This window comes from Danio rerio, chromosome 5 (assembly GCF_049306965.1).
Source record: "Danio rerio strain Tuebingen ecotype United States chromosome 5, GRCz12tu, whole genome shotgun sequence".
Taxonomy (NCBI): Eukaryota; Metazoa; Chordata; class Actinopteri; order Cypriniformes; family Danionidae; genus Danio; species Danio rerio.
Window position 1 is genome coordinate 25,785,111 of NC_133180.1, and position 17,181 is coordinate 25,802,291.

Genomic DNA, 17,181 nt, shown 5'->3' on the forward strand with positions numbered 1-17,181 from the left:
CAATGCTGAGCCGGCGATCCTCCGCCCTGCCCCCATAACAGCAACAACCTGCTCGTGAAAAATACACACCACCCCATTTACACTAGCACATCTTAGTTTTAAAATGGCATTTTAGAACGAAAACAATCCACTTCCACACTGCCGTTTCACCTAGCATTTCAAAAAAAGCCCTTATTCCACACTATACTGCTAAAAATGCACATCACGTGACCACACACACACAAACACACACACTCTATCATGCGCTGCAGTAGGCTATGCACGCGTCTGACTCTGAGCTCTAGCAGTCACCCCAGAGAGCAGTGCACGTGGGACAGTTTATCAAGGATGTATCGCTTGATCGCGTCTCACTTTAGTTGTTAAGGTGGTATTTAACTAATATTGTTTCTATCTAACGACTCAATCATTTGAATCTATCAGGTAAGTGTCAAAGCATCAGTACACTGCTTTAAGCTTTCGCTGTCACACGTGTACCAAGTTTGTCGACGCCATAATAACGACACCAATCAGTCTGCCTTTTCAAGCCAAATATGTGTGTAACCTATCTTTATTTATTTATGACTTGGTTATGGGTAAAACAAAGACCATGTGGACCATTATACAAATAATTAATTCGTTATGAATAAATTTATTATTCTATTCATAAATAATTAATTTACCGCCGCCTATGATGACGATGCCATCGTCCATCGCGATGTTTCACATAAGACATCATACAATGCCAAATTGGTCGACATCACCCAACCCTATTTCCCAGTACTACAGATTCATGAATTAGTGTACTCTCAGTGCTGGATTGTGACTGGAAGGGCATACGACACATACAACATACAGTATGCCAGAGTAATTAGAAGTTCATTCCACTGTGGTGACCCCTGATAAATCAGGGACTAAGCTGAAGTACAGTGAGTGAATTATGAGTGTGTTTTGGGCGTAACATTAAACCAGAGTGTCAGATTTTTCATATTTAACGATATTTGCTGCTGCGCATCCCTGTGTGTTATAAGCAATGTGCACACAAGTTTTGTACTTTAAAAAAAACATAAGACCGTAAAATCTTAAAGAATTTTTTAAAAACTTGTGGCGTTTAGAGTTGCAAACTTACACTGTTCTCAAGGTTCAGTTCGGTTTCAATTATCCTGCCATCGACAGCTATGATTGGTCAACAGAAAGGGCTGAGATTGGCTCTAACGCGGTGGTGCTGTTCACCGATAAGTGACACTGATAAAAAGATGCAGTGGGGAAAACTCACTCTGCACACACGCTCCGTGTCTGGACCTGCAAGTATCGCTATAATAGCTAAGAGGAGAGGAAACGTCTCAGTGAGAGAAAGAGAGAAATGGATTTTATCTTCATTTTCTTCATAGAAGTGAAATAGGGGCTTCTGCTGTTAGTGTCAGTAAATGACTGTGCAGCAAATACACAGTGAATTGTGCAGAGTTTCTGTGTTTTAATTACTCGTGCTCACCTCCCTCGCCATATCTACCGTGAATAACGCATATGAAATAAATGACGTCAGTACGCAATAACCGGTTAAGGCCTATTACTGAACATATACTGAATTGTCCATGTCTGCATCACAGTGCACTAAAGAAACAATTCATTTTGACATCCCTAGAGGCACTGACTGTAGTTGGTCAATGTGTCGGCTATTTCAGTTTTCTCAAAATAGTAATGCGCCAGCAATGTACCTTAACAGGGTACATTAACAAAGTTAAATTGCTCTCGGCTAAAACTAGCGATAAGCACTTGCGTCATGCATGGTGCAGAATTGCACCGGGTGCATGATAGGGCCAAAAGCCTTTATGATCATGTATACAAGTACAAAAATAGTTTATGTTCACCCACTTGTCCATCTCCTTGCGAATATCTTCCTCTGCCATGCCTTTCAGCCGTGAGTAGAACCACAGATGTTCCTCCACACTGAGCTTATCAAACAGGACGTTGTGCTGGGGACACATGCCCAAGTTCTGCCTGATGCGCTCCATCTCTGTGCGGATGTCATGGCCGTATATGGTGGCAGAGCCAGAGGTGGGTGGAAAGAGTCCCGTGAGAATGGACCTGTGGGATATTCACTGGATGATGAATACAGTATTCCGCAAGAAACATCAGTTTTATGTGGACATCCAATTTTCAGGTTATAGGATGCCATTGTTAGTCCCAATAACAAGCACAGCATGGGTCCAGAGGGTATGAATCACCCTCATCCACAATGAAACACAATGTTCTAACACTCACATAGTGGTGGTCTTGCCAGCCCCATTGTGTCCCAAGAAAGAGACAACCTGGTTCTCATGCAGGTTCAGGCTCAGCTTGTTTAGAGCCAGTTTGCTGCCCGTCTTGTAGACTTTGGTCAGTTTGTCGATGCACACCACCAGCGGCAAATGATTGGGCTCTTCTTCAATTCCACGGGTTTCCTCTGAGCAATAAACAAGACAGAGATTTAGTAATATGCTAAAAACATAACTTATCAATTAATTGGGATAGATGCAAGGATGAAAAAGGCATCCTCTAGTTTGTGTTTTGTAGTATTCTGGATGGTTGATACAGTGTTGCAACAAAGCTTAATAGCACTGGATCCATTTTGCAGCAAAGCTTTCTTAATGATGGTTTGAAAGCCCCTCTAATGAGCATACCAGTAAACATACAAGTTGGCTTTTAATTGTTTACTAAAAGAAAGAATTAATTCTGAAATAATAAAATGACTCATTCGCAATTCCTGTTTCAGTTCCATTACTGATATAATAAATTTGTACAATGGCACTTTGTGAGCTGTGTACCAATCCAGAGGTCTCACTTTTAAAGAAAAAAAATTCTGTCATTGCTAGTGCAAAGAATCCTATAATCTTAGCTGTGAGAGACATGTCAGTTTTATCTTTCTTTCCATATAAAATGAAGGACTCATATAGCAATGTTGATGGAGTCTTCAAAATGGGACAGCTACCGTCGCACCATAATGACGCAATTGGTCTTTGAAGGATCCAGCCTTTGAATTAGGGCACAGCTGTGGTCTTCACTGCCAGCAAAAACAACATCTGCTTTGGCCTGCCCTCAACCATTCATGTGGAGAAGAAGCATTTATTGTTGAGACAAAGCATTTAGTCTAGCACAACTTATGCGCTTTCATGCAAACTCCTGTGACAATCACTGAAGTTGTGAAATGAATATCTTACATCATATTTGCATTTTGTTTTGATGAAAACATTTGTGAATGCCCATAAATCAGCCAAAATGGCTCCATTCACTTTGCATGGTTTAAGTGACTCACTTATGATTTTTTCACCTATGTGGCACAGATCGGATATGGCCCATGTACGTGTGAGCAGGGAAAAAAAATCACATGGATATCGATTTACTCAGATCAGATTCAGGCCTTGTTCATATGTGGAAGTTTATTCGATATGAATCCGATCTGTCCTTGCGTCTACAGTGTAAGCAGGAAAATCGAATTTTCACCTGTCAATGTGAGCCGCGCATCATTAAAAACCATAGGCAATTATGTCAACTCTGACGCTTACATTTCGGAACAGACTTTAGCTGAGTCCGTGTATAAATCACACCATGGACATTACATTAAGATACCTACTGGTTTTAAAAAGGCCTAGATTAAAAGGAGATGGCCAAACATTAAAAAAGACACTGATGGTGAAACCATTAAGAGTGCTTTAGTTAAATAATTAATTAAATTATTCTCTTCAGCTTATATGGCTGAACCAATGTCAAAAACTATAACTAAATTATATAAATCACTGATGGACCTACAAAGGGATTCATCTCTGTACATTAAAGAAAGACGGGAGAAAGAAAGAGGCATTATCATCTCAAATGAGGATTGGCTTAATATATGTATATTACAATGAGCTTTTTCCCGAGAAATATTATTGAAATATTATTCGTTTTTTCCTTACTCCAAAACAGAAAATGCCAATTAGTAGGAACTCAAACTGTTTGAGGTTTTGTGGTTCACAAGATGCTAACCATTTTCACATATTTTGGGGATGCCCTTATATTAGAAGTTTTTGGAAAGCGATACATAGCACTTTAGAAATATATCTTAAATATTTCAATTGATTTTGGCTTTAAGATACTTTACTTAGGTATGCTGTTAATGGATTCCTTGGTAAGAAAAAAACAAATACATGTACAGAATTATCCTTGCTTCAAGTAAAAAAGCCATAACCAGATGCTGGTATAAACCTAATCCACCACAAATGCAAGATTTGATTGATGTTTTAAAAAATATATTCATAAAGGAGAAATTTACATACAGTGAGCACAATCAAATAGATACATTTGTTGACTTAAGGTATAAATGAATTGAATACATTACTCCCTTTCAACTTAATATTTTTCTTCTATAGAATTTTAAGACTTATTTTTACTAGTAATGTTGTTTTCACCCCCCCCCCCCCCCTTTTTATTCATTTTTTTTATGTATATAGTTTTGAATAGGATGACGTAAAATAAGGCAAAGGGATTTGTTCTGTTGCTGTTGTGAAGAAATTTGTTTTCTCTTTGGTCCCTGATTGGGGAATTTAAACTGTAAAAGCTGTAAAAGCAACATATGTCTACTGATGCTATGGAATGATCTCTCTGCAATAAAAACTTAAATACAAAAAATTTAAAAAGAAGAAGATATATAGTGAAACAAAAAAGAAATTAAACCCTGTGAGCACATTAAAAACAGGAATGGAGAAAAGAGCACTATTTTATTATCAGCTGTTGTAAGCAGGTCAGCAAAAAATCGTCACATCAGTCACAAAATCAAAATTGACCATTAAGATATGCAGTGTAAATGCAGTCTAAGACACACTCAAATTCATAATTTATCAAATTATTTATACACTTCTGATTAGCCATTCTGTGCATCAGCTCAAAAAAAATTATTTTAATTTTAAATTTTTTTCTTGAATTTAAAATTTTTAAATTACCACTAAAACATGGTAAAGTATTATCTAAAATCTGTAATGCAATCCTTTCTGTGCTCCATTGTGTACAATTACTGAGGATTGAGACCAATCACAGGCTATGCCATCTGACCAATCAGAGCAGGTTTGGAGAAAGCAATAGTTTAGAGAAAACGAATCTTAAAATGAATCATTGAGAAATTAGGTGATAAAAATGTATAAAATGAAGGTGTTTGTTGACTTTGAAAGCATTCAAACCCATTGTAAGAGTCCTCTAAAATAAATTGGTAACATTTAAAACAACATAATGGGGCACTTTATAAAATAATAGTTATATTTCAATATTTTTAAAGATGCAGTTCTCTCAAAATCTCAGCACAACTGATCTGAATCAAAAGTCAGATTTTGACCAAAGTGTACCTGAGCGTCTGTGCTCCATGGCACAAGCCTGGTCCTCTTCCATAACACTCAGCCTGGTGCCTCCACCCCATGGCCACTCCCACGTCTCTATGCGGCCACTACCTAACCAATAGGACTTCTGCAAGGGGAAATACCACGGCCGAGGCAGTCCATACATCCCTGGAAGACAACAGATAAACCAAAATCAAATACTGAAAAGAAATAGGCACAGTTTACCTTCATAATAATGACTGTAGTGCCGCAGCTTACCTGGATGGACGGCTTCTATATACCAGGTCAACACACCATATACAATGGCGTCAATAGTGAGCATGACCATAGACAGCAGTAGATTGAAGTCATCGCCCTCTACAGGTGACTGGTTAATAGTGCGCCACTGAATTCCCACGCCAGCCACTTCATACAGGGCAAAGTACTTGGATCCCAGACCGAACGCTGTGGTAGACATCAAAGACTGCATATACATGGAAAGAAAGAATCACAAATTAGTGAAGAAAAACTGAAGATACAAGTATCAAACCAGTTAAAACAAATATAAAAGAGATTCGAGGGAGGTCTTCATACCGCTATGCACTTCTCAAAGGCAGTGATCTTATCGTGAGCCACCTCTTCTCTTATGGCCACATACATGTAGGGCACATAACTCAGGAAGTAGATGATTCCTCCACATGCCGAGGCCAGTTTGGCTTTAGAGTACAACACCGACACCAGGAAACTTTCAAAGAAGAAAGGAGAGAGAATAGCCTTAACAAGATTTGAAATGTTTTTGCTACCAGCTATGATCAACGAACAAGCAATTTTTTTTAGCCACAAATGTCACTCTCCAAAAATGTCACCCTCTTTGCTCCTGAACATCTGATGAAGATGGCATACAAGATAGAAAACACATTTCCAGGAGACATGTGTGACATGCTCTTTAACAGTCTGCCTGGAAAACAAAGCCTTAACGCTAAACATTGTTGTGATTACACCTTTGACAATGAGCGCTTACCAGGATCAAGGATTTAAGTGCTTTTTCAAAAGCATTGGACGTTTTTGACTCTTTAAAGACATTCAAGAATTGTTCTCTCTGGGTTTACATATTCTCTAGTTTTCTTTAAAATGTAGCGTGAAGTTATTTATAACAAATATTTTTGGCTCAATGACAAATTGCTATTTTCTTTCCTCTGACAACTTGCTTTGAATCTACTGAAAGCATACATGTACTGTGGATAAACTGTTCATTGTAAATTGTTTTGAATATACTGATTATTAAATGCTGTATATGCTAACAAGTTCATCTTTTGAGCTAGGTAACTAGGTAACAGCACTACGGAATATATTTGTGCCTGCTGCAGCCATGGTACTGCAGCAAAGTTCCTTAATAGACTCTAGAAAATGACTGAAATTCTTTTTTGTTTGAGATGCTAATGGTCTAATACGATTCAATGATTTATATAGAAAATCAAGACTGAAAGCCCTGCATTGACAAAACTTTCATCAGCAGAAAGAATCAAAAAGCTAGACTTGTTTTTTTATGGTGATGATTACATTAGTTCTGAAAAAAGCATGTGCTTATAAATTGTTTGCTTATAAAATACCCACTGTAAATGTCAAATGTAAAGATTAATCCAGGGGTACAGAATTAGCATGGATGAATGGATGTGTCCAACTGATATCCACTGACTATTGAAATTTCCCCACCAATATTTTTATTCACCTAAAAAATGTGCTGTTAAAACTAATCTAGGCATGAATAAAGGGTTAAATCACATTCTCTCTACATTTACATTACAAAACTGCAGGAGAATTTTTCGGTGCAAGAATAAGGTGTGTAAGGTGGGTTACAAACGCAAGAGAGGACGCTGGCAACAACAAAAAAAAAAAAAAGAAGGTGGACACAAAAAGGTTTCTTTCAAAGAAAAGTATAAGACACATAAACTCAAGCTACTGAATGAGTCCATCATAATAATGGTAACAATAATTGTAGTGTTTTTCACTGCTTTGACAAATTCTAACGTTAAAAAAGGCTGACATAGTCTGTGAATCTGTGGCGAGGCTACATAAGGGCCAGGTTGGAACTGGCCAACTCAAACTGAACACCCAGACATAAATGTTTTATTATGAAAAATGCTAAATAGAAAGCATGTAATTGATGTAGGGTGAATTATGAATGAAATAAAAAAATAAAATAAAAAAAGCTAAAAGTCAAGAGCAATTAATTAATCTGATTAATCTGTTTCTTATATATATATAAACTATGCACTGTAAAAGCCAACAGTCAATTTTATCAACTGAAATGAGTGTAATTAACTCAAAATTTACTGAAAGTTAATTCTACTCATTTGGAAAAAGTTTTGAACTCAGTGTTGAGGGTATTGCGTAATACATACCTCATTACTTTTACTTAAACATTAAATTTTAATTCATTTTTTTTAACTCAAATAGTTTATTGCAATTGGTTTCTTCAAACAGTTTGAGTTGTCTCAACTTATTGGGTTTTACAGTACTCAGTTGGTTTGAGTTCTCTTCATTTATTGGGTTTTACTGTGCTCAAATTGCTTCATTTACTCAAATGGATTAAGTTCACAGTACTCATTAGGATTAGGTTTTGAACTTAAATGGTTTGTTGCAATCGGTTTCCTCAAACGGTTTGAGTTACCTTTTTGGGGTTTACAGTATGTAAATAGAATAAAATACACAGCGACAAAACTAAATGTGACTTATTGCACACTTCAGTACCAGAACATGATGGTTGCGACAGCGTAGATTGTAAGAAAAAGCCATATGATGAAGGGATCGCTGTGAAGGAGGACTTTCCCGTATTTCAGTATGGCAGTGAGGGCCGTCACTGAGATGGAAAGCTGCACGAAGCCTGTGATGAACCAGGCCACCCAGTGCACTGCGTTATTCAAGCCCATCATCTTCATTACCTGTGGAAAAACACTCTGCGTCAACCACAGCACTGCTCTTGATCTCTCTCAAGTTTATAAGTGACCATGCTTCAGTTTCTCAGCGAAGGAAATCCATTCTCTAAAGTCTGCTCTCTTACCTCTTTCAGTCTTTGCTCCTTCTCTGCTACGATGTGCTGGATCATCATAGCCACAGAGTAGACCCAGGATATGACCATACACAGAGGCATCATGTGCTCGATAACAAAGAGAAAACTGACAATGGAAACACCTGTTAAAATTCTTCACCTCTACCAGCTGATACATCATCACTAGTGTTGTATAAACAACAACTACTTTTTAAACATAGTAGTACTTCACTAGTATTAACTATAGCTTATGAGAGAGTCAAAAAGTAGTGTCTTTATTAATCCCCTTCAGGAAACTGGATTGATGGTAATATATATGCAAATACACACAATTGTTATCATATACTGGTGCTTTGGTTAAATTAATAAATCAATATTCCACAGGTAAAAAATTTATAATGCCACAGAATATTTATTTATTAAGTAAATGTTGCTCGTGTGAACTTTCTTTTTATTAGAAATCTTGAAAGACTATCATTAATATTAATAAAACTCAATTCATTACATAAATAAATTTTAACAAATGTAAAAAAAAAAACATTCAATAAAGGTCAGATTTTCTAATACAGTTTTTTTAATTGAAATGTCATTATTGCTTGATTTAAAATGGTGAAAGATGTATTTAATTGGTAAACATTGACAACATAAATTATTTAATGTTTCAAAAATGTCTTCAAATAAATTTAATTATTTGGAAAATTTGACAATATGTTTGTGAAATAATTGCAGCCTTGATTGGCATAGGAGACTTCTTTTCAAAACAATACAAAAAACTACAACATCATTTTTTTTAATAATAGTGTGAATATATAAAGTATATAATAAAGTATATATATATATTTCTTCTTTTTCCTTCAGCTTAGTCCCTGATTTATAAGGGGTCTTACAGCGGAGTGAACTATGGCATTTTATTTAAGCATTAGATACACACACACATATTTAGTATATACAGTATATACAGAAGTCAGAATTTTTATCCTCCCTGAATTATTAGCCCCACTGTTGATTTTTCCCCTTTTTCTGTTTAATGGAGAGCAGATTTTTTCAACACATTTCTAAGCATAATAGTTTTAATAATTCATTTCTAATAACTGATTTATTTTATCTTTGCCATGATGACAGTAAATAATATTTGACTAGATTTTTTTCAAGACACTTCTATACAGCTTAAAGTGACATTTAAAGGCTTAACTAGGTTAATTAGGTTAACTAGGCAGGTTAGGGTAATTAGGCAAGTCATTGTATAACAATGGTTTGTTCTGTAGACTAATATCAAAAATATAGCTTAAAAGGGCGAATAATACTGACCTTAAAATGTCTTTTTAAAAAATGTTTTTTTTTTTATTCTAGCCGAAATAAAACACTTAAGACTTACTCCAGAAGAAATAACCATTATCAGATATACTGTGAAAATTTCCTTGCTCTGTTAAACATCATTTGGGAAATATTAAAAAAAAAAAAAAATTCAAAGGGGGCTAATAAGTCCATTAGCCTGTCTTTGAGCAGAGCAGAACAGTTGATGTTTTCCATCAACAAGATGGCGACATAGACTGCATATTAAGCCCCTAGAAGAGAAAAACAGCGACATTTCTAACTACAGCTGATCAAATCATTATTAAACAGCTAAGTGACTTTCTGAGTCGATCTCTCTCTTTTTTATATGCTGTAGTGCTGTATTAATACCATATAATTGCAGTGTTTTAAATGTAAGATGGGACTCACATATCAGGAATGTGTGTATTTTGTGTTGGCAACTCTTTGTCTAACCCTGAGTTACATCTTGGTTGGCCATCAGTTTTTTTCTAACATGCCATCTGTTTGTTTCAACAGTAATCTGGAAGTGTTTGTGCTGCTTAAGCTTTTTTGGCGATATTGTGATCTCCCGATTGCAACAGAGAAATACTGGGAAATCTCTGTAGACTGATGGCATTTCATACCGTTCAGCATTAATCAGTGACGTAAAGTGACGTATGTGAAGTAGCAATGGTTTCAGTTGTTCTGACCATCAGCTGCAGATGTAAATAAATGGCGGAAGATAGTAGTTCCTCGTACAAAAGGATTTTTAGACTCTCCGTGTTTGATTTTCTTTTTTATATACATGATCATGCCGCCGAACTGTTGTATAAACACAGTATCACACTCTTATCAGTGCAATGTGGCTGTATATCATCACTGGTGGTACACTAAGACACACAACACACGCCTCACATCAGTGCCAATATACAGCCATATCACACACACACTATATATATATATATATATATATATATATATATATATATATAAAGGTCATAAATGTAAGGTCATAACCCTAATATGTTCTAATGTATCTAATTTAACTTGCTTTTAACAATAGCAACATACATTAAGGACTTTTTTCACCACATATGTTTGGTCTGAAAAATAGTTTAGAAGTAGATCAGAAGCATCGCACCATGAAATAAAGTGTTCTAAGATGAGTCTGTGATTGTCCTCTTCCCCCCTGAAGGAGACTGACTAATGCTGTGTCATCTGCAAATTTAATGTGGAGTGGAAGCGGAGCGGGAAGCTTGCGTGATTTAGCTGGGAGGAAGGTTTTATTTATTTATTTATTTTTAAATCTCAGCATCTGTGTTCTTTCTGGCTCTGAGATCATCCAGGGATGACTCACACGCATGCATAACACGCATTATGTAATACAATGCAATTGAACATCTAAAACACAGATAATCAGTCAGATTTAAAGAAAAATTAAAGATATAGTTGACCCAAATATTAATATTAATTCACTACTTACTCCTTTGAAATTGGTTTCAAACCTTTATAAGTTTTTTGCTAAACACAAAAGAAGCTATTTAGAAGAAAGCTCAAAACCTGTAACCATTGACTTGCATACAGTAGTAGGATAAACAAATACTATGAAAGTCAATGGTTACAGGATTTTCAGCTTTCTTCAAAAAAAGTCACTTGTGTTTAACAGAAAAAGGAAACTCAAACAGGTTTGGAAATAGTAATGGTGACAGAATTCCTTGTTTTGGGTAAACTATCCCTTTAATATAAAAATGTGTAATAAAAATTAAGCCCAAGCTCACTCGTCTCTGGTGTAGCACGGATAAGGAAACATCTGCACGTAATTTCCAGGCTCCACAACATCGTGGCCAACAAAGGTGTTGATGATTGCCCGTTCAATCATATCTAAAAGAGCAAGGAAGCATAAAAATGTCATCACACTGTCAAGTAAACAGAAGTGAATTTACACACATTGCACAGAAAAAGCTTTGCCTTTTCCGAGCTTGTGAATAAGTGCAGCTTCCAGAAATGCCAAACAAGCACTTTATTGACCGGCTTGCAAAGCTTTACATAACCAGGTACACTTTTTTACCAGAATAACTTTCACTTTGAATAAAACATCAACTTCATTCTACTTTTCCAATGCCAATTCTGCACTCTGCGGATGTTGTTTCAGAGAGGGCGATTTATTGCTCTGTCGACAGTTTTGTAAAGGAATTGTGCACAACTAACGCTTATGAATTGAGACTACCCCTCTCTAGATAAGAACTTGATCTTCTCTGACAATACATCAAATATTTGAAGTGATTACAGCAAACACAGCAATATATGTTTATGAATATTCTGTCCCATTGATGTTCGGGAAAGGACAAAGCCCTGCTAAGGCCTTGTGTAAACTTGCTATCAAGAAGTGTTTACTGTTCGATGCTGCTGAACACATCTGTGAATGTCGGAAATGTGAAATGTTTTGAACTTGTCTGCCTTCACCCAAAAATTTTAATTCATTATTTACTCACCCTTTCTTTCTTCCATTGAGAATAAAACAAGCGGTTTTGAAAAATGTTGGAAACCTGTAGCCATTAACCTTAGTATTTGTTTTTCCTACAATGGATGTCATTAGTTAAAGGTTTTCAACATTCTTCAAAATGTCTTTTTTTTGTGTTCAATAGAAAAAAAAGAACCTTAAAGAAGCTTAGAAAGGTTTGGAACCACTTGACTGTGAGTAAATAGTAAGTAACCTTTCATTTATGGGTGAATTGTCCCTTTAACATGGACAAATATGTTAAAACAGCCACAAAAGATCACCTACAGTACTTTTTGCCAACTGAACTCATTCTTAACATTAAGGCATTTGTTTTAAAGATACATTTTGTCATAGCCCTTCCTTTTCTGTCTTTTCTGTGTTGTCTACGTCTATGTGTCTGTTTATGTTGTGTCTGAACACATGGCTCAGCCTGTGTTTGTGTTCACCGTGTGCTCCTCTGTTCCTCTGTTTCCAGCTGCCACGTCCCCTTGTTTAGCCCTCATCTAGTCCTTGTTAGTCAGTGTTTACACCTAATCTTCATGTTCTTTCTTCCCTTTATAATGTGCTCTCTTCCCTCATGTCTTTGTCAGTTACTTCTTGTTATATGTTACTTGACTGTGCTTGTTTCTCTGTGCTATTATTGTTGAGTTTGAGTTGTCTTTGTTTAATGTTTGTTTGTGTTTTTTCAGTAGACCTTCAGTGCCACCCCCTTCTGGTTTATTCTTTTCAAGTTTGTTTGTTTGAGTTATTATATTTATCTTGTTTGTGCGATCAGTAGCTTTAAGTGTTTACTTATTTTATTAGATTTATTTTCCCTTTTATTTCAGTAAGTCAAATTCTATTTTATTTTTCTCTGCTTTCATTTGAACAGCTTTCATTTTCTTTTGTTTTATTTTCTTTTAGTTCAGGTTTTATTTTCCTTTAGTTCAGGCTACCACTGGTGAGACCTCTACTCTACAGGAGAGCCTCATCCAAAGCTTTCACCACCTCCAGCCTGGCCTGAGCATCCTGGCTCAGTTTCCTGTTCTTCAAGCATTCTGCGGTCACTGATTCCTCCATCCAGAACTCATCAGCACTTTTTCCTTTGTCTGTCTACTCCATCCAAGATTTCCAAGCACTACCCAATTCATCACCTTGTGTTTCACTGTGACTGTGTTTCACCTTACCCCTGCATCATATCACATTATTGTCAAACACCACCTGCACTAATTCTGCATTTGGGTCTTTCTTTCTCTAACCGAGACACATTTTGCTGTCTGAGAGCACACGTTTGATTTGAAAGCAAAATAAGAGGAAAGAGTACAATGTTCTCCAGCCAGCCTAGATTCTAACATGATTCAAAAACGGTTTTGTGGCTATCAGAGCAGAAATGAAAGCTGTTGCTCTTTGTACCATTTCCCACGGTCTAATTTCATGCTCACATGTAAGCTTATTTCATAATATTCATTAATTTTCCTTCCACTTAGTCCCTTTAATCATCAGGGGTCGCCACAGCTAAATGAAGCGGCAACCTTTCCAGCATATGTTTTACACAGAGGATGCCCTTCCAGCTGCAACTTAGTACTGGGAAATATCCATATACACTTAATTACTCACAGACTCTTCAGACAATTTAGTTTATTCAATTCACCTATAGTGCATGTTGTTGGTCTGTAGGGGAGCACTCGTAGGAAACCCACGCCAACACGAGGAGAACATGCACACTCCACAGAGAAACGCCAACTAATGCAGCCGGGACTCAAACCAGCAAACTTTTTGCTGTGAGGCAACAGTTCTAACCACTAAGCCACCATTTCACAATATTAGACTTTAAAAATGAGAATAAGCCTGAACATACAGAACAGACCATCCTCTCAAATGAATAAGGTAGTTGTTGAAAGTAAATAGACTAAAATGCCAGTTAAAATACCTAAAATGTGCCACTTTCATCTACTTGTGTTTTGGTCAATCATATAACATCTTGATGTGAGGAATAAATAGAGCTTTCTGTTAGCCTTTTTTCATACCTTGGATCCACACAAAGCCATAAAGGAAGTAGAATTTGCCGCCTGTGTTTGGCCCTGGGCGCCAATAAGCACGTCGGATTTCATTGGTTTTCTCGGTAAAGCTCGAGTTCTGTCGAATTTTATACATAACATGGGGTGGCAGGGATCCATCTTTATTGGTCTGGAAAATCACACCTAAAGAGAGAAAGCACAGATTAAAAGATATGGCTACTGGCTAAGTTTAACAAGGTATGACTAAGGGCTAAATGAATCATGAAAATGTAGTTTTAATGGGAAATGGATGGGTCTCACAATGCTTGTTAACAAAAAGGCATTTTTTAACCTAAAAAAAAATATATATATATGAATCAACACTGCCTGGCCAAAAAGAGTGTATGATTGAATCTTTTTTTTCCTAACTTGAATCCAAATAGTGAAACTTTTTTGTTGTTGTTTTGGGCCGGACAACAAAAATTCCTTAAGGATCCATGCATTATGGCAAGCATTTTTGACAAATATTCTTACAACCACAATATGGTTTTCTTGTAGCATTAAAACAATATAAAAACCTCTTTACTGATTTTGATTATACATTGTTCAGACATTTTGTCACACAACTTTAAAGGCACAATTTGATAGGAAAAATTACAATCTAAAACATAAATATTAAAAAGCCTTTTCTCAGCTGTTTTATTTCATAATAAAAACATTTTAAGAGTGTTAGTGTATATTCATGTTAGTTCATAGTTCATTAAACTAAAGTTAACCTTTAAAAATATGAATTAGTAGAGATTGAGATTAACTGAGATTAACATTAAAATTAAAATATGCTGTATAGGTTTTTATTTTTCAAGGGTTACAACAGCGAAATGAACCACCAACTTATGTTTTACACAGCGGATGCCCTTCCAGCTGCAACCCAGAACAAGGAAACATCCATACACACTCATTCACACAAGGCAGCATTTAATAAATGTAAAACAAAAAGATAAATCGTTAAATACTCATTTATCAAATATTTATTTATTGTATTAATACAATTATTACTCTAGTCATTATTGCATTTATTGCTATGGTCATTAATAATAATAATAATAATGATAATAATAATAACAATAATAATTAATATTAGAGTGATTTCTGTAGGATTTTGTGACTGAAGACTCGAGTAAAAGCTGAAATTTCATCATTAAAATCCCTGGAATCTAAAACTAATGATAAACTACATTTGAACAGTTATTTTATAGTGCAATAACATTTCACAATTTGACAATTTGTACTGTATTTTTGATTAAATAAATGCAGCCTTGGTGAGCAGGAGAAGCTTATTTTAAAACATTAAAAATCCTACTGACCCCAAACTTTTGACTGGTAGTGTACATCACGGCCAATTTAGTTTATTCAATTCACATATAACGCATGTCTTTGGACTGTACTGAAGCACCTGGAGGAAACCCACATGTACACAGGGAAAACATGCAAACTCCACACAGAAATGCCAACTGACCCAGCCAGGACTCAAACTATCTTGCAGTGAGGGGACAGTGCTAACCACTGAGCCAGCGTGTCGCCCCCTCTTAGTCATATTACTTTCTTTTAAATTGTGAATGAAATATAACACAAATTTTCTGAAGATGTTTCATGATGACTTGAGAACTATTATAATTAACTCACTTGCAAAGACTGAGACGTTGTCGTGGTAGGCCTGGTTCAGTGTGTAATTGACAATGCTTTCTTCATCAGGGAAGCCTCTGAAGATATCCACACTGACCTGAGGCACACAGATTCAGATACAGTTTTAATATATATTTTTCCTATCGTAGCACATTTATTTTAAGTACTTAAAACACATCAAAATGCAAACCAATTTGATGCCAATTTACAACCTTGATGTAAAAAGAACATCAAATTTATAACAAAAATTGTCGTAAAACAAAATTCAAAAATCAATTATACAGGACTGTCATATAATAAATTTTTAACATTTTTTTATGTCAATGTTAGACTTCAATTTGATGTCATTTTAACATCAAGGTAGTGTACATTCCCTACAATTTTGTAGAGACACAACATTGAAAAAAAGATTTTTGCCGCTTGTTCAAACTACTTATTTAAAATGAGTTGAAACAACACAATTCTTAAGTTTTTTGGGGGGCAACTGAATTGTTTTATGTTTAATCCACATAAATTTGTAAAAAAAAATGTTTAATTAACCTAATCAATTTGTGTTGGAACAACATGAATGAATTATGTGGAACCCAGCATTTTTTACGGTAAAATTTGTAATGGAAGTTTTCAGATGAATAATTATGTTCTTATATTACAATATTTTTTGTGACATTGTTTTGGTGGACAAAAGGAAATCAGTGTGTAGATGTGGACGTAAAGGTTTTGAGATCAAATCGATTGACATTTTTTAGGTTTTTTGACATCAATGTCCATGATTGATGTCATTTTAACATTAAGGTGTCCTCTGTGAAGAGAACTGTTGACTTGAAATATATGAACTACCATGGACCAAAATTCCATCTAGAAATCATCCTTAATGATCTAATGAAGTCACTTGTATCTTGGATTGCTTTAGGTTGGGTAAATATTATTTTATTTCATTCATTTTTAAATCTCTTTAAATGAGTAGACTCGAACTTAAAACACAATTCACTTCAGGCAAACCGTTCTTCTGACCTTTGACATGAAGTTAGTCCATCCACAAGCAGCATTATCAATGGTGTGCAGCTGCTCCAGTAAGGTGGTTGTGTTTGGCAGGGTGAAGTTCTCCTCCAGCAGACTGTTCATCAGCTCACTGTCTGATACGTTCAGCAGCTCATGGTGCCTCTTCAGGTCGGTAATAAACTACAAAATAGGCACAAAACAAAAGACATCAAGATCAAGCATACGCTCCGATTTATACTTTGACTGGTGAGAGACTACCTTTCATAACAACAGCAGCTTCCTAATAACACACATACTGTACACACTTTGTTTGTTTTTGCAAATAGCCTACATTATCAACCAAATATAGTTATTTGAGCAAATGATTACTGGGCTCATTACTCA

The 17,181-nt window shown here is 35.7% G+C and overlaps 1 protein-coding gene across 2 annotated transcripts in view; it reads right to left on the bottom strand.

Annotated features, from left to right (window-relative positions):
* abca2 (ATP-binding cassette, sub-family A (ABC1), member 2) overlaps nt 1-17,181 on the bottom strand; it is a 128,775-nt gene that overhangs the window by 35,023 nt on the left and 76,571 nt on the right. For both annotated transcript variants that reach the window (XM_068221438.2, XM_005165230.6), the window contains exons 12-22: nt 16,810-16,977; nt 15,799-15,895; nt 14,146-14,319; nt 11,418-11,520; nt 8,359-8,473; nt 8,049-8,239; nt 5,892-6,042; nt 5,577-5,781; nt 5,328-5,486; nt 2,239-2,419; nt 1,849-2,061 (exon numbers count right to left, since the gene is read on the bottom strand). In XM_068221438.2, the coding sequence (XP_068077539.2) occupies nt 1,849-2,061; nt 2,239-2,419; nt 5,328-5,486; nt 5,577-5,781; nt 5,892-6,042; nt 8,049-8,239; nt 8,359-8,473; nt 11,418-11,520; nt 14,146-14,319; nt 15,799-15,895; nt 16,810-16,977 (1,757 nt within the window). The remainder of the gene's footprint in view (nt 1-1,848; nt 2,062-2,238; nt 2,420-5,327; nt 5,487-5,576; nt 5,782-5,891; nt 6,043-8,048; nt 8,240-8,358; nt 8,474-11,417; nt 11,521-14,145; nt 14,320-15,798; nt 15,896-16,809; nt 16,978-17,181) is intronic.